We start from the raw sequence: 26,213 nt of genomic DNA, 5'->3' as shown, positions 1-26,213 counted from the left end.
ACACATACTTTGCAATATGAGACAGAATTTTATTCAATGTTAATTATTCATTAACAAGATATATTTATTAACATAGAAATAAACAACACAAACACAACCGGTTGAATTCCTGGTTTTTAATGAAACCAACCAATAACAGTGTGATACAAAACGAAAAAACAAACGAGTGTTCACGTTGACGCCGAGTATTTTAAGTAAATTGTTAACGTTCACTTTTAATAGGTCTTCTATACGGAATATTTTCGGTTAAACATTAAAACACATTGTTGTCTTAAATGATCGAGATACTTTTTTTTTCAGAGTTGATTAATCTGAACAAGTGTCAAAATAATTTTCTATTATACCGGGTCCCTCTTTGTATGTTGGTATCCTTCAACTGTGTCGAAAATGGTTTTATTTCTGAAAGAAAATAAAAAAGAACAAATTTATTTGATACTGTTCATTGCTTAGCATCACACATTATATTTATTCTTAAACAATTTGAAACATTTTAAGTAAATTCTTGTTTTGTTAATTAAAGGTACTTCATTTTATTACATGTATTTTCATATATGTTTTAAGGGTTCCTTCCCCCCCCCTGCTAAATCAGAAGCTGCTATAAATTTGGTATAAAAGAAATGATTTGTGTCAATGTTTTGACTTTTGGCACAGACAATACATACTGTTTAAAACGTGAATATATGCTTTAAGTAGAGCTGCTGAGAAAAAGAGGGTATTTTTAGCTTTAAAAATACGTAAATATTGCAGCACAAATACATGCACTTTTAAACGTCATTTAGTTACTATGACAATACATGTACATTTGTATTTAGAAAAACAATATTCATTATTTCAACAAATGTCACTAAAATGTTGCGTCATCATTATTAATTACAATTTATTTAATTTGAATATGGCTGAAATATTGTGACACGTGTTTCACAAAAATATTGCGGCATTGTAAATAATGTTCATTAAAGTATTGATGTGTGTTTATAAAATATCACTACTGTAAACACTGAAATAGAATGTCGTTATTTATAGTTTTTGCAGAAGTATTTACAAAACATCATAAAAGACTGCGGAATATCCTGCAATATATCATTTAAATATTAGTGGCATACACTTTAAAATACCAGTTATAATTTGGAATATACCTTTTAGATATTGCTAGAATGTTGCAATTTTACTTACATAACATCCATAATATCTATAAACACTCAAATATCTTAATATTGAATTATTCATGATGATAAGACAAGTTTATTAATCAATTCCTTAGGCTAAAAAGTCCATGAGGACAAGCATAGCATAATATTATGACAGGCAGTGATATGTAACAAAATATACTTAAAACAGGCATTTATGTATATTAAAGTGAATTGTTAAGGCCGGATGAAATAATTATTAGTTAATACATTGCATAGATACAATTAACAGTAATCTTATAGTTAAATGATATCAACAGAAAAAATAACACTAAAGCGTCAAACATAAAAGTTCACCATACACGTCAGGCCCATTATACCTCAGAAGTGCTAACATTTTTATTCTCAAAAACTTTAATTTCTTGTTACAGTTTTCAAAAATATCCATAAAATACATTTTGCGGATTTTGCTTTGTTGGCAATTGGTACAATGGCAATTGGTACAATTATAGTGAATTAGTAGTTTGCAAGGAAGCCAAAATAATACTTTGTTTACATTTTGTTACCTTTACAACACATTACCGCATGTTCAGCACTAGTTCTTCAGTTGTTAAACATCTAAAATGCTCTTAATCCATTATCATAACATTATCAAATACATGTAGGAACTTTTCTAAAGAATTAAAATAATGTGGATTTTGGAGGCATAATGTGCCTTTAAACACTTTAAAATTAATAAAGTATTTTGGCATAAAATTTTAAATATCACCAAAATATCGCGGCGGGATTATTTATGATCTTCACTAAAACATTGCAGCAAGTAATTCTCTACGTAATAAACATTTGACAAGTCTAGACTTATCACGTTACTTCGGGGATAATACTTACTTGTCTATTTTATTTCACTTTTTTGAAAGCCTTTTCATCATAAATAACACTTTAAAAACTGAATCACGATTTACATTAATTTTATTTAGTGCATATTAATATTAGTTTCAAATTGCGGAAACGTGTGCCAAAACAGACACTTTTCGTTGTACAGCACTTTTCAAATTTATTTTATAGCATAATTTGTCATTTAAACACACTGTTAGGAAAATGTCAAAGCTGGATCGTCTGTCAAATATTTAATGTTAATAATCATTAGAATGCGTCAAAGTCGGCATGTACCGCCTAACGTATGAATACAGTATTGAAATATTATTCATATTAGTGGGCAGTAAAATTCGATGCTGTCATTAAACTGTAAAAACAAACAAGCAAGGTAAAAGCTGCGCATTTTACTTGTTGTCACAATAAATGACAGCATTTCTGCACAATAGGTTAGTTGTCTTAAAACGTTACTGCGCCCTGGAACCAAAAATAAATTTCGGCTAAATATAGTTATTTAAAACTTTTACTAGGTACGTATTTAAACAAAGAATCACATTCCATTACTTTGCTCATTTAACAATTTCTTCAGTAAAATTATACAATGGACCTGTCCTTTGAATTTGAACGAGTCGATTGTTAATATCTTAGCGGAGTTTCAGTATGTAAGCACACGAAAGTATAGTGTCAGTCTGTCCTAACTGTTAAATGTATTGTCATTCCCAATATTAATACATACATGTATGCATTCAACCACACAGGAAAATGCATAAGAAACAACGACGAGTCTTATAGAATTTCTCTGAGGGTACTATACAATCATTTATGACCGAGGCATAAGCAAAGGCACCCGAGGAATTAACGCATGTGCTAAAATTCACAACAAAATATTGCAATGAATACATTTCTAAACTAACATATATTCATGGAAGAAAAGTACGTGGTCCCAATAAAAAATTAACAATTTCATTATGTCACTCGATCCGTCAAAATCAATGCATTTTACTGTGTTCTCCTATTTGAAAAAAAAAAAAACAACAATAAAAGTAAAATAATTATTACAGTAATTTTTGCAGCGACACCGGAATTCCATATCCTCTTGATAGTTTCTGATATTTTTAGATTGTCCTTTTTGAGATGATGATATTTTATACTAAGGTGACTTTGTAATGAAGAAAAGTAGCAATTAATACCATAGATCTGTATATATTTTGCAGAAACTCGTCTTATTTATTATTTAAAAAAAGGATAAAACATAATAAGGTATGTACAAGACCCAAACGTAAATATTTAAATTTACGCAATGTATGCATATATTTCAATGAAGTAGAAGTTCACAGCCTTTGTAAGTCAACGACGACAACAACAACTGTACATTATATTATTATGCGTTATAATTATGTATCATGAATTTTATTTGACAAATACCTGCACGCAATCTACCGCATGCTTACGTGTAAAATTTAAAAATAGAAAGTTGAAAGTCAGCAAAACTGTGAACGCCTGTCTTTTTAAAGTTCCGGCATTACACTGACAGGCGCGCACTTAATTTAACAACAACACAAAAAAATCGTACAAACGTTAACGTAATAATAAATTCTTTTTATTTAGTTTGTCTGCTTATTCTTTAATTTTCAAAATGAAAAAAAAAAATGATTTAAAAGGTAGTTTAAACACATATGCAAGATATTTTCATGACGAAAATCAAAACATCATTGATTTTAAGATATATAATATAACGTGTATTTATATGCAATATAGAGGTTATAAAAGGGAAAACAAAAATTATGCCTTATTTGTGCCTTATTGTCGATCAAGTCATTTAATTTAACATAAGCTGAAAACAAAAGAATAAAATAACATTTTTTTCGGTGGTATAAATATAAAACTTTTATTTTATTCTTTTACAGCAACAGCGTCTCCGAGACAATCGCAACTTTTCGGCCCTTTCCGCCAGTCTTCGGATAAGGATTGTCTCCGATATTTAAAAAGCTGCATGTATGTTTGCAAAAGCGGCATCATGTTTTTCAGTGTTCTTTCTTTCTGTTTTGTGGTTTCCGGTGCAAAAGCGTGCATGAAAAGCAACCTTAGTCAGTAATAACTGACCGCAATAAAACCAAAGTTATCGTTCTTAAAAAGCTATTGATGAAGTATGGTTCTAAAACTGCAACACTGGGTTAAAATGATATAAAAATGTGATATCATATAAATATGGTATCATATTGGAACTTATTTCATATTGTAATATTTGTAAACTCAGAGTGGAATCTAAAGAAAATAGTAAACATCGGTATTTCTTTCTTATTATTTCAAGGCCTTAGAATGAATAATTATTCTTAATTTTGCAGTGCGTTTTTCCCCCTACTTTTTACAATGTGAGGGATGGTCTCTGTTTCTTTACCGCGAGACTGTGCAACAAATAAAGGGGCACGCTTTCAAGTTTATAAATGTAAAAACTATACACACGATATATCAGGCTTTTTTATGCATACTATTTGCACTGAAGTAACAAAAGCATTAAAATTTATAAGACGAAAATTTAGTTAAATATAGTCTATAGTTTGTCCTTCGTTCGTAAAGCTCTATCACACGATGTAAAGAGTTAAGATGACCAAGTAACTGACCATTGGCTGGTAATCGTTTGGTTACCCGTATCTATGTGACGTATTACACAAGTTGTGACGAAAGCGTGCCCCTTTACAAAAAACATCATTTCTGTGCGTCTTTCAGACAAACATGTAATCAATCTATAGAAAACTTAGTTTCAAGTACCCATTTCGTCACGGTATTAACTTCTTTATTTCCCTTAATTTCTTTAACTTCCTTAGCTGAAATGCATAATATAAATATAAAAGTTTAAAATTTCTGAGTATTGTATTTCAAAGGGATAGAGGTCTGTAAATCATACAAATATATCGACATGTATATTTTTATATACATGTATTTTTACTTATATGTTTCTGCTAATGTTTGATATAGATATATAGAGGATTTTTAAGTATTTTCTTTAAATAAAGGATTTATTTTTTATCGAGTGGTATGAAAATAATTATTTCATGAGTGGCGGTAGCCAGTAGTAAAATATGATAATTTTCATACCACAAAATGAAAATAAATCTTGTGTCTAGAGAAAAAACTTTGTTTGTTTATTGTATACATTTTTCTCTTCTTCATTGCAGACTTCCCCTTAAATTTTGTGTATTGCCTAATGTGGAAGAAAGTAGTCCGGCAAGACACCAGTGAAAATACGGAAAATGTTTCACTGCAGTGAAAAATGAATGTTTACACTGAAAATACGGAAAATGAAATAGGCATTTTATTTCATCAATATTTATCAATATTTATAAGTATATAAAAAAGAAAATATACTCGCATTTAATCTAATATATTGCTCAATAGACTGTCGTCACGTTCTAAATATTTCCAAGATATTTTTTAATGAAAAAGGTAAACACATACTGGTAGTTGTTTACCTTGGTGATTATTTCTTCAAGGAAGAAAAAAAGTTACGATAAACATTTATATGTATACTGACTAGAAATTCGTCTTATAAATGCGTCTATATAACTTTCCAAGTTACATAGACAGTAAAAATTCTATTCGCACTTTTTACTATTTCAAAGGTTGAAAAAATGTTTCAATTTGTTTTTGAGAAATTCACCTGACGTACAATTTGTTCAGTTATACAGTTAGTTATTCATATATGTATATGACATGTATATAAGTTTGTTAGCATAATATGAGTATTTTCCTCTACCTGTTATGCTATATTATTATAAACATTAAATACAATATAATATGTTAGACAATACCGGACAGACAGTTTAGTACTAAATAAAACATATTTAAGTTGGCTTTTGATTACTTTTAAAGGTGACTAAAGCTTAAAGATTCTGTATGTTGTAATGAAGGATGTAACAACACTTAAGTGAATGTATATAATTATTTCCAAACATCCAAGAATATGTTAAATATGTACTGAAAATGTTTTATCATTAAAATCTATGGACTCTTATCTACTTATTGAAAAATTTGGCTTAGACTTTATCGAAATAGATCTCTAATTACTTCCCTTTATTTACATGAAATGTAAATACAGTAATATCTTTACAAATAATGCTTTTTTGAACATATAATATTGATAAATCTTCATTTAAGCATATAAAACCATAAAAAAATTGAGTTACATGATCTTTAAGTTATTCATGCGCATTCATCTCTGACATGCATCACTTCCAGGTCACGTTTTACGACAAAATAGTTAATAAAATATATTTTTTGACTATTACATAATAATATTATTATATAATATGACGTAGTTATTTGAAAACATTATATAGAGTAGTAAAATTAGTTTTAGAACAAGATTTTCACCATAGACTTACCATATCTATGTCATCCCGGTTATGACCGCCGCTGTCAGCGTTTCTATTCCCATTATATCCTGCGTCTATGTTATCATTATTACATGGACACGCCCCTTTACATGCTGGTACCTCGCCCCTATTTAATAGTTAAACATTTAACAATTAAAGCAGAACGCTTATTTTCATAAAAAAAATTGAAAAATTTGTTGAAGTGAATAATATCGTCAAGAAACTAAAAGGAAGCAATTCACACATTATCAATGGCACTTTAAACCCATGTAAATTACCAAACAGAGTTAAAATTTGCAAAAATAGCCACTCCTGCGTTAGTAACGCAGTAGAAATATAGTTACAAATACTGAAAAATCAGTCATTAATTGCACAAAATATGTAAATAATTACTTAAATCTGAAAGATATTTACTTTTCCTGAAATCTAAGTACATTTTTCTCAAGTTTGATTTTATTGAAATATTTTGGCTTATATGGAGGCATGTAGCTTTAATGCTTTTTAGTCTATGGACTTGTCTGTTTAATAACTACATGTTACCAAACTTCATATTGTTAGGCTACAATTTAAATTTTTTTCCTACGAGAAATTATCAAAGAAATATATCAAATAGTGATTTGATACTTACAAAAACTCAATGATTCGTCCATATATTGCTTAATTATGCTTAATGTTTGTTATAAATTAAACACCAACATCACTATTTATTTTATGTATGGTAATATTTGAAAACTTTTTTTACTTTTGGTTTGACAATATAAAACATACACATTTGTAATACTTTGTATTTACCTGCATCTTGCAATACACTCATTGTTAAAGGTGCTACCTTGCGCTGTACACACTGGGCTAAATCTGGTACCTCTACATTTTTGGGCGCAAAATTGTCTCAGAGATCCCGTCTTACTATAGCCTCCCTGCCCCTGATCAGCCCCTCCTCCGTAACTAGTTCCTTCGTTCCCGTTAGCCGCATCTCCTCCCCCAGCTCCATAAGTCACGCTGGCCTGATTATTAGCCCCAACCCCACTAACGCCGTTATTACCGTTGTTTGATGAAACTATAGGTTTTAAACCTGCAGTGTCGGTATATGTAGTCAAAGCTGGGCATGGACAGAAACCATCACACTTTTTCTTTACAGATCTGAAAATTAAACACATTTTTCGTTCTTTACACATAGCTAATATGCATCTCATTATGTTAAGACCTTAATGAAGAACGATTTGTTGCAAGTCCTCAGAACTCTGCGGTTTGACATGCCCATTCACTTAATCACTAAAGTGTTTAATACAAAATATCATAATTTGTACATTTGTGTTAACTGCAATATGCATGAACAGTCTAACTATGTCTAACTAGAGCATATGTTATCACGGGTCCATGAAAAACAATATTATTAATAATTATCGTTATGTTGAATTTGTTACAACAAAAAAAGCAAAGTTCGTTAGTATTGGAAAATATTTCTTTTTTAGAAAGGCATTTTAGTGATCGTTTAAGCAGAGCAAAAAGACATTGTATACGTTTACACAGCCAACGACAATCATGTGATGGTTGATACTTACGCCGGTAAGAAACACTCTGACAAATAAGTGAAATCGTCATTTCCACAGCAAGGTTTAATAACTGTACAGTTGTGTGCTCCGGTGCCTTGATTATTATTTGCAGATGCTCCTTGTACGTTGTCCGGTTGTGCATTTGTGCCATATATAACCCCATTGCCGTTTGCTCCGTTACTTACTTCGATTACGATGTCAGTGTTATATGTAGTTTCACTAGTTTTTTCAGTTGATGTACTCGAAACAGCAGAATTTGTACCATAATTAGTTTGTTTGGACGATTTGGTTATCACAATAGGCGATTCGTAGTTTGGTTTATTTTGGTTTGGTGCATCAGGTTTGTTCGGTAGATAGGCTTTTTGGGGTGTGTTGTTTGAGGGGAGGTTCTGCTGTTGTGAATTATATGTGACATTTACATTGTTTTGCTTTGCATATTGTTGTATGTTTTGCTGATACGGTTTAACCGGTGCTGTATTGACATTGTTTTGTGATTGATATGTATTTTGTCCAGTTGCTTGATTATTGTTTAGAAGATTGCCTTGCTGTTCTAAATACAGTTTTCTCATAGTTTTTAAAACGAAGCTCGTTTTTTCTGGGTTTGTACTTGTTATATCATACAAGTTAAGTTCTGCTGTAGAATATTGTTTTCCTGATGTTTGTCCTGCATTTTGTCTTTGATATTTGTAATTGATATCATAGTTAACACTTCCAGAGCGTGAAGTTTGGCTAGTGATTTTAGACTGCATTTGGTTCCCTCTTGATGAATCGTATTTGTTGTTTTTGAATACAGGTTTACCGGATATAGGCGTAGGTTGATAAACAGCTTTGTCATTTTGATTGTTTGAATTTGAAGCTGTTTTTGAAATGTAACCATTGTTGTTAAATTCTGGCTTTCCCGGTTTTCCGAAGTTTGGTTTGTTATTTATTGAACTATATCCACTATAAGAGTTTTGATTGTTTGACTTCTCAATGTTCAGTAATTGTTTGTTAAGAATTTTAAGATTTCCCGATTTACCGGAGCTTGAAATATATTTGATAGGTGTTGCGTTTTGTCCATAAACGTTGTTGTTCATTTCCGGCTTATTTTTGTTTCCAAATTTCGGTAGTTTACTTGGCATAGTTTTTACCTTATAACCGTTATTAGTCAGTTCTTGCTGATTTGGTTTTCCGAATTTCGGTAAAGGCTTATTTGGCATTGTTTTACCAGTATATCTGTTGTTGTTAACATCTGGCTTATCCGGTTTTCCAAATTTCGGTAAAGGTTTATTTGGCATAGTTTTACCAGGATATCCATTGTTGTTAAAATCTGGTTTGTCTGGTTTTCCAAATGTCGGTAATGGTTTATTTGGCATAGTTTTAGCAACATATCCGTTATTGTTAACATCTGGCTTATCCGGTTTTCCGAATTTCCGTAAAGGTTTATTTGGCATAGTTTTACCAGGATATCCGTTGTTGTTAAAATCTGGTTTGTCTGGTTTTCCAAAATTAGGTAAAGGTTTATTTGGCATTGTTTTGGCAGCATATCCGTTATTGTTAACATCTGGCTTATCCGGTTTTCCGAATTTTGGTAAAGGTTTATTTGGCATTGTTTTACCAGTATATCCGTTGTTGTTAATATCTGGCTTATCCGGTTTTCCGAATTTTGGTAAAGGTTTATTTGGCATTGTTTTACCAGTATATCCGTTGTTGTTAATATCTGGCTTACCCGGTTTTCCGAATTTCGGTAAAGGCTTATTTGGCATAGTTTTACCAGTATATCCGTTGTTGTTAATATCTGGTTTGTCTGGTTTTCCAAATTTCGGTAAAGGTTTATTTGGCATTGTTTTACCAGTATAACCGTTGTTGTTAAAATTTGGCTTACCCGGTTTTCCGAATTTCGGTAATGGTTTATTTGGCATAGTTTTAGCAGCATATCCGTTGTTGTTTATATCTGGTTTGTCTGGTTTTCCAAATTTCGGTAATGGTTTATTTGGCATAGTTTTACCAGGATATCCGTTGTTGTTAATATCTGGTTTGTCTGGTTTTCCAAATTTCGGTACAGGTTTATTTGGCATTGTTTTACCAGTATAACCGTTGTTGTTAAAATTTGGCTTACCCGGTTTTCCGAATTTCGGTAATGGTTTATTTGGCATAGTTTTAGCAGCATATCCGTTGTTGTTAAAATCTGGTTTGTCTGGTTTTCCGAATTTAGGTAATGGTTTATTTGGCATAGTTTTACCAGGATATCCGTTGTTGTTAAAATCCGGTTTATCTGGCTTTCCGAATTTCGGTAAAGGTTTATTTGGCATAGTTTTACCAGTGTATCCGTTGTTGTTAACATCTGGTTTGTCTGGTTTTCCGGATTTCGGTAAAGGTTTATCCGGCATAGTTTTACCAGTATATCCGTTGTTGTTAACATCTGGCTTATCCGGTTTTCCGAATTTCGGTAAAGGTTTATTTGGCATAGTTTTACCAGGATATCGATTGTTGTTAAAATCTGGTTTGTCTGGTTTTCCGAATTTCGGTAAAGGTTTATCCGGCATAGTTTTAACAGTATATCCGTTGTTGTTAACATCTGGTTTGTCTGGTTTTCCGAATGTTGGCAAATGTTTATTTGGCATAGTTTTAGCACTATATTTTGTTTGACTGTTATCTTTGTTTTGTCCTTGGTAATTTTGGATGTTCTTGCCAAACCCAGTGGTTGATTTTATTCTGTTAATCAAATACATCTTTTTTAGTTGTTCCAACATATTTTTAGCATTTTTCAAATTTAAAGTTTGAGTTGACGATGATAAATATTTCTTAAAGAATACATCTTTTGCAAAATTTTGTTTGACATTATTTTGCTTTGACGTACCGTACTTCACTTCAGATTGAGTTTGTCCGGTTTTCTCTAATGCATTGTTCATATCTGAGGTATGATAATTCTGAGGTTTTGAAGGCTTTCCAAAGTCTGGTTTAGTTGGACCGTTAGCTTTGTTTTGTCCAATTTTAGGTTGGTAAGTCTCGGGTTTTGAAGGTTTTCTAAAGTTAGGTTTTATTTGACTGTTATCCGTGTTTTGCCCTTTTTGAGCTTGGTACGTCTGGGGCTTCGATGGTTTTCCAAAGTCTGGTTTTACTTGACTGTTATCATTGTTTTGTCTGTTTTGTGGTTGGTAAGCATTGGGTTTTGACGGTTTTCCAAAATCAGGTTTAATTGGACCATTATTATTGTTTTGCCCAGTTTGTGGTTGGTAAGCATTGGGTTTTGAAGGTTTTCCAAAATCAGGTTTAATTGGATCATTATTATTGCTTTGCCCAGTTTGAGGTTGATAAGTCTGGGGTTTCAATGGTTTTCCAAAGTTAGGTTTCATTTGACTGTTGTCTGTGTTTTTGCCATTTTGAGGTTGGTAGAGCTGGGGTTTTGAAGGTTTTCCAAAGTCTGGTTTTACTTGACTGTTATCCTTGTTTTGTCCGTTTTGTGGTTGGTAAGCTGTTGGTTTTGACGGTTTTCCAAAATCAGGTTTCATTGGACCATTATCATTGTTTTGCCCGTTTTGTGGTTGGTAAGCATTGGGTTTTGAGGGTTTTCCAAAAACAGGTTGCATTGGACTGTTATCATTGCTTTGCCCAGTTTGAGATTGGTAGAGCTGGGGTTTTGAAGGTTTTCCAAAGTCTGGTTTTACTTGACTGTTATCCTTGTTTTGTCCGTTTTGTGGTTGGTAAGCTGTTGGTTTTGACGGTTTTCCAAAATCAGGTTTCATTGGACCATTATCATTGTTTTGCCCGTTTTGTGGTTGGTAAGCATTGGGTTTTGAGGGTTTTCCAAAAACAGGTTTCATTGGACTGTTATCATTGTTTTGCCCAGTTTGAGGTTGATAAGTACCGGGTTTTGAAGGTTTTCCAAAATCAGGTTTCGTTGGACCATTATTATTGTTTTTCCCAGTTTGAGGTTGGTAAGTATTGGGTTTTGAGGGTTTTCCAAAACCAGGTTTCATTGGACTGTTATTATTGTTTTGCCCAGTTTGAGGTTGGTAGGACTGGGATTTTGAAGGTTTTCCAAAAACAGGTTTCATTGGACTGTTATTATTGTTTTGTCCAGTTTGAGGTTGATAAGTACCGGGTTTTGAAGGTTTTCCAAAATCAGGTTTCATCGGACTTTTATCATTGTTTTGCCCAGATTTAGGTTGGTAAGTATTGGGTTTTGAAGGTTTTCCAAAACCAGGTTTCATTGGACTGTTATTATTGTTTTGCCCAGTTTGAGGTTGGTAGGACTGGGATTTTGAAGGTTTTCCAAAAACAGGTTTCATTGGACTGTTATTATTGTTTTGTCCAGTTTGAGGTTGATAAGTACCGGGTTTTGAAGGTTTTCCAAAATCAGGTTTCATCGGACTTTTATCATTGTTTTGCCCAGATTTAGGTTGGTAAGTATTGGGTTTTGAAGGTTTTCCAAAACCAGGTTTCATTGGACTGTTATCATTGTTTTGTACTGTTTGAGGTTGATAAGTCTGGGGTTTCGATGGTTTTCCAAAGTTAGGCTTCAATTGACTGTTGTCTGTGTTTTGACCTTTTTGAGGTTGGTAGGGCTGGGGTTTTGAAGGTTTTCCAAAGTCTGGTTTTACTATACTGTTATCATTGTTTTGTCCGTTTTGTGGTTGGTGAGCCGTGGGTTTTGACGGTTTTCCAAAATCAGGTTTCATTGGACCATTATTATTGTTTTGCCCAGTTTGAGGTTTGTAAGCATTGGGTTTTGAAGGTTTTCCAAAAACAGGTTTCATTGGACTGTTATTATTGTTTTGCCCAGTTTGAGGTTTGTAAGTCTGGGGTTTTGAGGGTTTTCCAAAACTAGGTTTCATTGGACTGTTATTATTGTTTTGCCCAGTTTGAGGTTGATAAGTCCCAGGTTTTGAAGGTTTTCCAAAAACAGGTTTCATTGGACTGTTATCATTGTTTTGCCCGTTTTGAGGTTGATACGTCTGGGGTTTTGAAGGTTTTCCAAAGTTAGGTTTCACTTGACTGTTGTCGGTGTTTTTGCCATTTTGAGGTTGGTAGGGCTGGGGTTTTGAAGGTTTTCTAAAATCAGGTTTCGCTGGACTGTTATTGCTCATGTCCCCATTTTGAGGCTTATATATTTGAGGCTTTGAAGGTTTTCCAAAGTCAGGTTTTGAAATACTAGTATCTTTGTAATTTACGCTTGTAGGTTTATAAGTCTGAGGTTTGGAAGGCGTTCCAAAATTAGGTTTTACTTGACTATTATCATTGTTTTGTCCGCTTGAAGGCTGATAGTTTTGAGGTTTTGAAGGCTTTCCAAAGTTAGGTTTCGTTTTGCTATTATCCATATTCTGTCCGTACGTAGGCTGATAAGACTGTGATTGTGTCATGGTAGATTTAGACGCCTTTACCAAACGATTTTGATTGTTCATATTGTTTTGAGTTAAATACATGTTGTTCAAGGCCTCCAACACACTCTTTGCATTTCCAAAATCAAATTTGTTAGAACTTGATGAAGATAATTTGTTTAAAAGGGAACTCTTTGAAAGTATATCTCTGATATCAAGTTGTGACTGACTGTAGTCTACTGTGTTTTCTGAAGAAACAACCTTTCCTTCAAAAATGGTTTTAACTTTTTTTGACTTAGAGATTGGTTTTGATACAACTGTGTTTGAGCTAATAGAATCTGGTTTAGACGGTTTACCGAAATAAGGTTTTGATGGATAATTGTTTTGTTTTTGTTCGTATTTAGGTTGATAAGGCTTGACCTTGTCAGTGTTAGCTTTTGATTTATCAATCATAATCTTTTTAGATTTGCTCTGCTCAGGTTGATAGCTTGTTGATCCTTTGGATACTGGTTTGTAGGAATTTTCTTTTTCTGGCTTGCCAAAATCGAATTTGCCGGCGACAGAATTTGATCCTGTTGTTCCTTTATTTTGAAGCATGTAAAATCTTTTAAGGGTTTCTAAAACAGATTTTGCATTTATATCAATATTTTGAGATGCTGATGTAAGATACGTTTCCTCTGATGGATTGTATGTGTTTCCATTCATGCTTTTAGTCTCTGTATTTCTAAATGTAGGCTTATAAGGTTTGCCAACAGAAGGTTTATTATTAAGTACATTGTATGGTTTTGCTTTACCAGGCTTTCCGAAGTTCAGATTTTGATTTTCATTAGTTGGTCTGTAAGAATCTGCGCCCTTTGACTTTTCTGGTTTACCAAAGTTTGGTTTGTCTGGGATATTTTCCGAATACATGTTGGAATTTGCCTCCCTCGGCTTTTGAAAGTCCGGTTTAATGTACTTAATACTTCCTACCTTTTGACTTGGTTTGTCATAGTTTGCATTCCCTTGAATTTCTTTCTTTTGTTGTCCATCAACTGGTTTGTAGATAACTGGACTTTCAGGCTTTACATAACTTATTTTTGAATTTGTAGGTTTTTCAAACTTTTCAGATTTAAGTTTATTATTAGCTGCTGTGAAGGAAACTGTTTTCATTACCTTTCCTTTAGCTTCAACGCTTTTATCATTATTTACCTGGTAGGAAACTACACTTTCTGGTTTCCCAAAGTCTGGTATCAAGTAAGTAGATTGTTTAGGTTTATCAGGCTTCCCGAAATCTGGTTTCGAGTATGTTGATTTCCCTGGTTTATTATTATTTCCATTGTATGTAACTGAGCTGTCTGGTTTCGGGTATGTAGATTTTTCAGGTTTACCAGGCTTCCCAAAGTTTGGTTTCGGGTATGTGTTTTGTCCAGATTTACCAGGCTTTCCAAAATCTGGTTTCGGGTATGTGGATTTTCCAGATTTATCTTTATTTACGTAGGAAACTACACTTTCTGGCTTCCCGAAATCTGGTTTTGGATATGTAGATTTTTCAGGTTTACCAGGCTTCCCAAAGTCTGGTTTCGGGTATGTAGATTTTTCAGGTTTACCAGGCTTTCCAAAGTTTGGTTTCGGGTATATGGATTTTCCAGATTTATCTTTATTCACGTAGGAAACAATACTATCTGGCTTCCCAAAGTCTGGTTTCGGGTATGATAATTTTCCTGGTTTATCATTATTTCCGTTATAAGAAGCTACACTTGTTGGCTTCCCGAAGTCAGGTTTCGAGTATGTAGATTTTCCAGATTTATCAGGCTTGCCGAAATCTGGTTTGGGATATGTAGATTTTTCGGCTTGATTTTTATTAACGTAGGTAACCACACTTTCTGTTTTCCCAAAGTTTTGCTTCTGGTATGTAGATTTTCCAGATTTATCAGGCCCCCCAAAGTCTGGTTTTTGGTATGTAGATTTTCCAGAATTATCAGGCTTCCCAAAGTCTGGTTTCTGGTATGTAGATTTTCCAGATTTGTCAGGCTTTCCAAAGTCTGGTTTTGGATATGTAGATTTTCCAGAATTGTCAAGCTTCCCAAAGTCTAGTTTTGTGTATGTAGATTTTCCTACTTTATCATTATTTTTAATGTAGGTAACAACACTTTCTTGCTTTGCAAAGTCTATCTTCGGATATGTTGATTTCCCAGAATTATCAGGCTTCCCAAAGTCTGGTTTCGGGTATGTAGATTTTCCAGAATTATCAGGCTTCCCAAAGTCTGGTTTTGGGTATGTAGATTTTCCAGAATTATCAGGCTTCCCAAAGTCTGGTTTTTGGTATGTAGATTTCCCAGATTTGTCAGGCTTTCCAAAGTCTGGTTTTGGATATGTAGATTTTCCGGATTTATCAGGCTTCCCAAAGTCTGGTTTCGGGTATGTAGATTTTCCAGAATTATCGGGCTTCCTAAAGTCTGGTTTTGGATATGTAGATTTTCCAGAATTATCAGGCATCCCAAATTCTGGTTTCGGATAAGTAGATTTTCCCAATTTGCCAGGCATCTCAAACTCTGGTTTTGGATATGCAGATTGACCAGATTTGTCAGGTTTTCCAAAGTCTGGTTTGGGATATGCAGATTTTTCAGAACTACCTGGCTTTCCAAAGTCTGGTTTTGGGTATGTAGCCTTTTCAGAGTAACCAGGCATCCCAATGTCTGGTTTCAGATAAGTAGATTTATCAATCTTCCCAAAGTCTAGTTTTGTGTATGTAGACTTTCCTATGTTTTCATTATTTTTAATGTAGGTAACAACACTTTCTTGCTTTCTAAAGTCTGGTTTCAGATATGTTGATTTCCCAGAATTATCAGGCTTCCCAAAGTTTTGTTTCGGATAAGTAGATTTTCCAGATTTATAAGGTTTCCCAAAGTCTGGTTTTGGATATGTAGATTTACCAGAATTATCTGGCTTCCCAAAGTCTGGTTTCAAATATGTTGATTTTCCAGGACTATCTGGCTTCTCAAAGTCCGGTTTCGGGTATGTAGATTTCCCAGAATTACCAGGCATCCCAAAGTCTGGTTTCAGATTAGTAGATTTTCCAGATTTATCAGGTTTCCCAAAGTCTGGTTTCGGATATGTAGATTTTCCAGATTTATCAGGCTTCCCAAAGTCTTGTTTTGGGTATGTAGATTTTCCAGAATTATCTGGCTTCCCAACGTCTAGTTTTGTGTATGTAGATTTTCCTACTTTATCATTATTTGTAATGTAGGTGACAACACTTTCTTGCTTTACAAAGTCTATCTTCGGATATGTTGATTTCCCAGAATAACCAGGCTTCCCGAAGTCAGGTTTCGGGTATGTAGATTTTCCAGTATTATCAGGCTTTCCAAAGTCTGGTTTTGGATATGTAGATTTTCCAGATTTATCAGGTTTCCCAAAGTCTGGTTTTGGGTATGTAGATTTTCCAGAATTATCTGGCTTCCCAAAGTTTGGTTTCAGATATGTGGATTTTCCAGATTTACCAGGCTTTCCAAAGTCTGGTTTGGGGTATGTGGATTTTCCAGACTTACCAGGCATCCCAGAGTCTGGTTTCAGATAAGTAGATTTTCCAGAATTATCAAGCTTCCCAACGTCTAGTTTTGTGTATGTAGATTTTCCTACCTTATCATCATTTTTAATGTAGGTAACAACACTTTCTTGCTTAACAAGGTCTATCTTCGGATATGTTGATTTCCCAGAATTACCAGGCTTCCCAAAGTCTGGTGTCGGGTATGTAGATTTTCCAGAATTATCAGGCTTCCCAAAGTCTGGTTTTGGGTATGTAGATTTTCCAGATCTATCAGGTTTCCCAAAGTCTGGTTTTGGGTATGTAGATTTTCCAGAATTATCTGGCTTCCCAAAGTCTGGTTTTTGGTATGTAGATTTTCCAGATGTGTCAGGCTTTCCAAAGTCTGGTTTTGGATATGTAGATTTTCCGGATTTACCAGGTTTCCCAAAGTCTGGTTTCGGGTATGTAGATTTTACAGAATTATCAGGCTTCCCGAAGTCTGGTTTTGGATATGTAGATTTTACAGATTTATCAGGCTTCCCAAAATCTGGTTTCGGGTATGTAGATTTTCCAGAATTATCAGGCTTCCCAAAGTCTGGTTTTGAATATGAAGGTTTTCCTGATTTATCATTATTTTTAATGTAGGTAACAACACTTTCTGGCTTCCCAAAGTCTGATTTCGGGAATGTAGATTTTCCAGATTTGTAGATTTTATCATTATTGACGTTGATTGTTGACTTCTCTGGCTTACCAAAGTCCGGCATCATATTTGAGGAAGATCCCGAGTCAGATTTACCTGTGTAAGATGTCAAATGTTTCAATTTTTCGGACTTTTGCACCATTGTCACCGAACTTCTAACATTTTGTTCAAGATTATTTGACTTTTTATCATAGGATCCTTGCACTTCAGACATGTCCAGTTTCGAATAAGCAGGATTTATATTATTTATATACTTTATCTTGTGTTGATTCATACCATTCTTAGCAGAATCATATAGAGTCGATTGCTTTCCAACGGAATACATTTTCACATTCATGTTTCCTAGCTGTTTATAATATTCTTTTCTTAAAGTTTCAAGTACTGTTTTCGTATTAACCTTTTCAAAGTCTTCAAACTTGTTCTTGTTGTTTGAAGATAATAATGTCACAGGCGAGTTGTGGGGCATCTTTTTATGAGTCGATGGTTGTGCGTTTCTATAACTAACCTCCGGTATCATCTTTGTTTTGTATGATTTTTGTACCTGAGGTTTACCGAATTTGATTTCCGAAGATTTGTATTCTACTTGTTTCCCATTTGAATTATGTATAGATTCACTTGTAACAGATTTTTTACTAGATTTTGATAACGTATATTTTTCAAGGTTTTCAGCTGATTTATACGATGTTTGTTGACTTTGAAGTTTTTGCTTACCAGGTTTACCAAAATCAGGCTTCAATTGGGTTTGCACTGTTTTGTAATTTAAAGACACTGGCTTACTAGGTTTTGCAAATCCTTTTGTTTTGTACTTGTTGGAGTCAGAGGTATAAGTGGTTACCTGTTGAACTTGACTCTCTTTATTTCCGAAATCATTTGTGCCAAAGTCTGGTTTCCAAGGATCATAAGCCTTGTTTATTTTGAATTGGTTTGAATATTTCTGTTTAGTGATCTTTATTTTTGGCTTTCCCGAGTTTCCGTCCATTTGAACATTCCCGTCGTAATTCTTTGTCTGTTTAAACTTCCAGGACATGTTTGATTGTTGTGCATTTGAATTTGAGTTATCGGTTTGTTGGCCTCCATTTCCGTATGCCCTTAAATATTTCCCTAACATTTCTCTACTTATATTTAATTTATTGTTACTGTACTTTTGAGTGATGTCAATATCTTTGGATTTATATTGATTATTAGTGTTGTAGCTCTTCAAACCATCTACTGGTGGCGCGTAGTTAGCGTAGTTTGGTGCATCTGTTCCACCGTTTGTGGCTTTAGCTTGAGCTAGACCACGTAGACCGATATCAGCACCAACTGTTCTTATCCAATTAACGTCGATATTTCCAATTCTGCTCGGCCTTTTACCTTTTTTTGTTTTGGTAAATCCATAACTATTTTTGTTATTAGCGCTTGCATTGTCTTTTACTTTAGATGTTTCGCCTTTCGGTTGCGGATGCAGTGATCTGACAGATGAAACTGAAAATATAAAAATGGACACACTGAATTAAAGGTTTACTTAAGTTGAATTTTTATTTGATAATTGTGTGCATGATATCGTTATTGTCCCTAAATGAATAAATTCATTTAAAGCAACATGCCAACAAAATCATGCTAATTTCAATGACAACTTTGAAGTAATATATTGTGAAATGAACAAAGAATTGCAAACGGCGACACATCAACATTAATTACCAAAAAGAGCTCAAAATTTGAAGGAAAAAAAACAAGCAGCTTTAAAAGTACCGGTAAAATAAACTATATATCTGCCATCAATTTGCACAAATATTCGAGATATAATATCTTGTAGCAAATATAATATTTTCTTCCGAAAAAAACAACAACAAAAACAACAACAAAAAACAAACAAACAAAAAAACAACACTTTTTTAAATTGATGACAGGCATTTTCACAGAATGTACACGTATTTTTTAGTCACCCATCAGTTATACATACATTTAGACGCTGAAATATCAGAAGTATCCATCTTGTAATACATATATTCAAATCACATGCCTTATGAATCAAAACGAATATTTTTTTTCCTTCATTAGAAAGGGCACTTATGAGTTTTATAACGTTAAGAGCATATTGAATGCTTATTACCTGATAAATATCGCCGATTGTGAATTTTTTTAATCAAAGTATCAAAATGTAATCACAAAATGTAATCAAAGTGGTATTTTGGCTGCAATACAAAATATTTAGTCACTATTATTGCATTAGTTGCCAAAAAGCAACAGTTGCAAAAGATGGCTCAGGAAATTGGTCAATACTATAACATGACATTAACAATAAAAAGCTTTTGAGAAATAAAAATAAAACCGTTTATGGGGCTTAATGGATCTGAAAAGTTTGAGGTATCAGCTTGCGTTAACAATGGATCATGCTTACATCGCATATGTGCATTACACGCCATACAATCTAAAGGATCTGTTACAAAAGTATAATAATATCTAAGATAAAATGAACAGTTTACAGAATGTCTGTATGGCTAAAAAAATCCCTGTATGTAATGTTTAAAAATGAGCCGCGTCACGACAAAACCAAAGTAATGGGTTTGCGACCAGCATGGATCCAGACCAGGCTGCGCATCCGCGCAGTCTGATCAGGATCCATGCTGTTCGCTATCAGTATCTCTACTTGTAATAGGGTTTGTAAGCGAACAACATGGATCCGGATCACATTGCGCTGTTGCGAAGGCTGGTCTGGATCCATGCTGGTCGCAAATATATTATGTTGGTTTTGTCGTGACGCGGTTCAAATATGTGTAAGGAAAGTAAAGGGATTTAAATATAAGCCTACACCTTAAGACAGCTGTCCCATGATACTCCTATTCAATTTCTGACACACAGTGTCACTTTGTGTACGTAAATCTCAAGGAAACTGCTGAAACTCTATCCAAACATGATGTGTGCATTGTTTGTACAATCAGTATGCACTTGACAGTACATAAGCTCGACATATCTAACGACTTCACGTGATTCGCGAAGCAACTGAGCGTGTTACTGTCCGAACATAACATGAAAAAGATTAAAATTCTCCCCGCACCTTTCCGTGTTAGTAGTGCATTAAATTGTTATTTTTTCCAATCTAAATCGCGTATCTTTCACATAGTCTATTTTTGCCAATTTTTATTTCTTAATTTTCTTAATTTACAACATTGTGCCTTATTTTCTTGACTATTTTTATATTGTCTAAATGTCATAATTTAGATTTAAGATACTGAAATTATGCACGTGTATCTATACATTATCAGGTGCACATTATGCTACGCCACACTGCAGAAATGTCTGTCATCATAATTAATAATCTGTCCATGAACGAGTTTAATGCCAGAAAACATTGTCTTAATTCACGAAATAGGGACTTGAACATGAATATAATATAAGGCATAAATACATTTTTTTGTAAATTTCTATATTGTAGAAACTACGTAAGCATATGACTTGTCAAATATTGTTTAAAACAACATGTGTTTCTTGTGGCATGTTTAAGGTGTTGACTTTTGAATTCGTTAAGACAAAACTTTAAGAGTAACCTGAACACAAATTCAAGAAAATAAGATGTTGAATGTTTGTTAATAAATAAATAAATAAATAAATAAATAAATGATAATGTAAACGTCACGGTTGTCTAATGAAAATGGCGTCACAATTATACAGTATAATACAAAAATGCTGTGCAGTTACAAAAATAATTATAAACTATACAATTGTGATTGTTAACAAATTTGCCAACAAAACATTTTAAGACATTGGTGACAATTAGACAAAAGGCTTTAATGTATTTGAATTTTGATTTGTTACAATGACCTACATTTTTTGTCATGAAACTTCATGTTGCAACAATTTTTTATATACCGTATAATTAATGCGCCGTTTAATCAAATGCCAGCTAAACATAAAAATTGAAACAAAACACCATAACTCATTGAGATAAAATAAACAACTGCTATATATAGATGAAAGTCACGGTCACCATAACGCTGAGACCAAATCTTTTTTTTATCATAAGTGACATAAGATAAGTAAGGAGACAATGATGCATTGCATAAAGCATTTGTAACTTGTATATGTCATAATCTGAATGCAAATTATGAAAATTGCTTTCAAGCATTTGTCGGTCCTGATTAATTCAAGAAAAAATAATTCGGAAGAGGTAATACCGTATAATTTTCTCTCATGAAATAATGAAATTTGCTTTATTTTTTTGTACATCTATCCATTATAAAATTTAGGGATTTAAAAAGGAATTCCAAAAGAACGCCAAAAAACGGCAAAATTGAGAAATGTTGCAGACTTGTTTCATTTGAGTCTGTTCATGGACGATAGTGGTAACTGCAATCTACCGTCCACGCCCGTAGCACCGGCTTAAGCAAAACTTACATTAAATGGTAAACGTTTTAATTTAGAATCATCCGCAGACGTGTTTTAAAAGAAAAAAAAATAGTCACATTTAAATTTTTGTAACTTTTAATTTTTGAAACATAACATGGATGGAAAGACGTGTTACAATTAAGCTTTGACAACATGCAACTGTGCTTATCTGAATATATGTCATTTAAAATGCTTTGTAATTGTGTGCTTATGCAGATTATTACAAGAATACAATAAGAGGCATTACCACATCTCATCTAATTACCGATCATAAATCATTGTTCCATCAAACAAAGTAATTACAAACTTCGTTTTACTCGTATGGGGTCTTGGGCAAAGGTTTTAAGGCTGTGCGATCAAACAAACCTTTTATTACAAAGTTTATTTTATATGTATGAGGTCTTGGAAAAAAGTGCCAGGTCACAAAAGAGAATATTTGCACTTTATGTAATTGGTAATATATTCAAGTTAATGACAGCTTTAAACCTGATATCTTCCAATATTAACCAAAGCTGTTGATTGTATGCTTCATGGACGAATAAATTACCCGCACACCGATTAAAATAGAGAAAAACAGAATCCCTAAAGAAAGTCCAACACAACAAAATTGAAAATGTTGCAGGCTCGGTTTGATTGAGCCTGTTCATAGACGGTACTGTAAAGTGCAAGTTACCGTCCACGCCCCCTAGCACCGGCTTAAGCAGAATTCAACATTTAACACGAAAATGGCGAAATTTTGAATTTAGAAACATCCGCAGATGTGTTCATACGACGGTTATCATGGAACCTTCAATGTGACACAGAAGTGCCATTCCATGAAAGGCGGCGTATGGTCCCCAAGTAAAAGAATGCTTTTGCCCTAAACGAGAAAACAATGGGCGGAACTAGATAAAATGGAATTTTGAAAGGGGGTCTGAGGTTATGAAGCCTGCATATCACAGATAAGACGTCAAAAGACAAATTTAAAAAGCAGGCAACATATCCTAAGGGTGAATATACAGTATTCAAGTAGGAATACTGGAACCACCCAAGTTGAAAATGGCCGAATAGAAGAAACTAAAAGTACCACATAACATGACAATCATGTATACACAACAATAATGTCGTGCTGAACGATCTTAAAGGATCGAAAATATAACATCATTGATTAAATGTACGGGGAGACTTTTTACAAAACTCGCAAGCTGTCTTTTTCAAATATGAATATTTATTGCAAAGTATTGTGCACACTAGCGTTTAAACGTGCATTATGGCGTCATTTGCGTTTTATGATGTAACGCAGCTTCTCATTGGGATAATTGTGACGTTTAGTGCGTATTTCTAGTTTCTATAAACGAACTATTGTCAATTCATGAGAAGGGTTTTTGGTTGAATGTCTTCTAATTAAATTTGTACTTTTTATAATTGAAAATACTATTAAGACGGGTGGAAGGGACATATTTACATGTAACATACAAGCTAATGTTCATATTTCCAATATTTCATGTTTTAAATATTTCGAAATAATAACTAAATGAATTCATACCAAACACAGAAAACAGAAACGGTCAAACCGTTTTAATATTAGCGGTAAAAATGACTTGAATATTATATTATGACAGCGTATAGGTCACCCAGAGCGTATGAATACTCTGAAAAATGTCATATTGTTGGCTTATCTAATCTTCCATCTCGATATCAGATTTCCTCACATTCTAACAGCGGACAGTTCTGAATTCATAGCATGAAAAGTTCATTACACAAACTTCTCATTGTCAATGTTATACAAAAGTATGGCATTAAGTCATAAAAATATTGACATAGTTCTCAAGCAAATGCTGCTTTGTCACAAAGTTAATTGGTGTTGAAATTCAGTGTTGTGAAATTTCATTAAATGCTTTATCCAATAACACTATTGACAATGCCAATGCACGTGAAAACCTTTTCCATTTGTACAATCATTGCTAATCCTAAACGGATAAACTTGTAAGGCACTTTGGTCCATTAGTTTTCCATTTGCCTTGTACAAAAATATTATATTTTTTATGAATATCTTGTCTTACAATAATTAAAAGTAAATTCCAACCATTGACAGACATTGTTGGAGATGCATAGAATAAAGGAACACTATTACTAAAAGCATGTTTAATTAATATATTAGAAAATAAACCATAAAACATTCAATTTGTTGCATTACATGGAAAATGGAAAACTAACAGACCAAAGTGCCTGACAAGTTTTATCTATAAATATAACTCTTATAATTGTGTATGAATAATGTTTTTTTTTTCAATCTTGCAGGAAGTAAAAGAAGAAGGCATAAAACTGTAATTTTTAAGTATTCAATATATGAAATGATAATAAAGCCTGAATGACAAATATATTTTCTACGATAATGTAAGATTTAAATTGTACGGGTCAAATTTTATCATTCAATATTATCGTTACCTGGTGGCTTGATTATCGCAGTCTTAAATTGACTGGTAGATTGGCATAAAATATTGCTATTGCATAACATGAGATATTTATCAAGCTTAAACACTTCTCTATAAATGATTTATAAATAATTTATTACATGTACAATTTTGCATCTTTTTAGTGTAAAGAATTTATCATTTATAGTTTTTTTGTTTGCTTGTCTAATATCGTTCGTAAACCTTATTCATCGTTGTCTTTGTGTTAATAAAAAACAGTAAAAAAAGCGAGTTGTTAGGTTATTATGCTTCAAATGGTTTGTAAAGTTTTAGAACATTTAACAAGTATAATATGTTTGCATAACAGCATTTAAGTTCGTTTGTTTTCCCGTTCTTATAAAGGGAACTTTTTTTTCAAACCTTTCTGCAAATATACTTAAACAAAAACAAAATCTCTTAAGATAAAAAAATTGTCAATTGTCGTAAGATTTTTGTGAAAATGTCTTCTGGTCTCTGATATTACGCTTGCAGATTATAGGCTTATATAATTTGTGCTCATAAAGTTATATTTATTTTTCATCTTTAAACTATTTCTCTCATTTCGTTTGTATCTATTATTATACTATAACTAATTTAGTAATATCATCCTTTTTCAAAATATTTAAATTTAGTTTTAAATAGCTTTTTAAAACTGCTTTTTGATGTCTTCCTCTATAAATGGTGCAAAGAAAAAGATAGATAAGTTTAGAAGGATAGTATAAATTATTTCAGATAATGTATGTTTAATTTTCGTTGCTCGTAAAAATGAACAATATTATTTACAAGACAAATGAATTGATAAAAACTAAACGTTTCTAGTATATATTTTTCACAAAGAAAACCCATTGGTCTTTTTTTATTTAAAGGGGTTGTTATGTTGGCCGTTGTGGTGACCGTGTTTAAACAAGAGTAATCTGAAATCCTACCTGCCACTATCACCAAGAATAACAAGACTCCTCGCATTTTATCACCCATTCATACAACTTATTCCTTCTGCATCTCCGCGAAAAACGAAATAGTGCGACGATTTTCACTGCATGATATGATATAACAGTGGTTTTGGACACACATGAATACGCTTTAAGGAAATACATATTTATTGTGCATTAATAATGATTAGATGCCCAGAAACTCGGATTTAATTAAAGGTAAGAGTGACAAGAATGTATTTTAAATGACACTTTTAACTTCTGATTAATGGCCACAAACAGATGATGCATTGTCACAGAAGCGTTTATATTTTGTGTACGAAGTTTGTGTTGTGTGAGGAAACAGTTTGTGACGTGGAAGCTCAGTAAACTATCCCTCCTTGTCATGATAAGTTTTTCTTCAAGTATACTATTAAATATCCAGACAGATGCATGACATTGTTGTCATTCGTTAATGAATTAATTTATTTATTTATCTATCCCATGTCTGTTTCCAATTGGAATTGCAGTAAAATGCCTGCTGGAATTGTATACCAGTATGATGTCCATTATAAATAAAAGAATAACAAAAACTATAAATGATTTTCTATGCTTTTTGGAAAACATACTTTAGTAAAATATGAATTTCAACAGAATATTGTTTTGGTAGATAAAGGTTATAAAATGACATGTAGACAACAAGAAGAAGTGTTGTGTATCCTTGCATAACTTTAACTCATATTATAAAAATGAGAATCAAATGTTTCGTGTAAAACAATATCGTCAGTGACAGAATGCTTGCTTGTGAACACCGTTAACAGTGTCAAGTATTCTATCAGACCTCCGAAGATTTAAAACTGTGGGAAAAAAACCATAGAATCATGGAAATCAATGACATTAAAAAGGCAAAAAGAAAAAAAAAACAAAAAACAAAAGATTATTCAATTCTTTTATTTTTTTTTATAACGATGTTGAATTTTATTTGTATACCACTTTGTCAATATATCTGATACTGAAAAACCACAAATCTAGTGTAAAATTAGTTCATGCATTTTGAAATTACAGGATCACATTGGT

At 32.9% G+C, this 26,213-nt stretch overlaps 1 protein-coding gene across 3 annotated transcripts; it reads right to left on the bottom strand.

The window, feature by feature from the left end:
• Window positions 1–101: 101 nt before the first annotated feature.
• LOC132729994 (uncharacterized) lies at window positions 102–25,312 on the bottom strand. Of its 3 annotated transcripts, XM_060715831.1 has the most exons (6): window positions 25,155–25,312; window positions 14,332–18,895; window positions 7,936–14,295; window positions 7,166–7,513; window positions 6,383–6,500; window positions 4,770–4,825 (listed from the first exon to the last, which is right to left on the bottom strand). In XM_060715831.1, the coding sequence occupies exons 1-6, from the start codon at window positions 25,201–25,203 to the stop codon at window positions 4,778–4,780; spliced, it is 11,487 nt and encodes a 3,828-aa protein (XP_060571814.1). In that variant the 5' UTR covers window positions 25,204–25,312; the 3' UTR covers window positions 4,770–4,777. The 3 variants fall into 3 exon arrangements, with proteins under 3 accessions (XP_060571815.1, XP_060571814.1, XP_060571813.1); XM_060715832.1 differs by lacking the exon at window positions 4,770–4,825 and adding an exon at window positions 102–399 and having other exon boundaries at window positions 7,936–18,895; XM_060715830.1 differs by having other exon boundaries at window positions 7,936–18,895.
• Between the last annotated feature and the right edge of the window lie 901 nt (window positions 25,313–26,213).

Source organism: Ruditapes philippinarum, unplaced genomic scaffold (genome assembly GCF_026571515.1).
Source record: "Ruditapes philippinarum isolate M1 unplaced genomic scaffold, ASM2657151v2 ctg3147_1_1_1_1, whole genome shotgun sequence".
In the NCBI taxonomy this organism is placed as follows: domain Eukaryota; kingdom Metazoa; phylum Mollusca; class Bivalvia; order Venerida; family Veneridae; genus Ruditapes; species Ruditapes philippinarum.
This window is presented reverse-complemented; position numbering and strand designations above follow the sequence as displayed.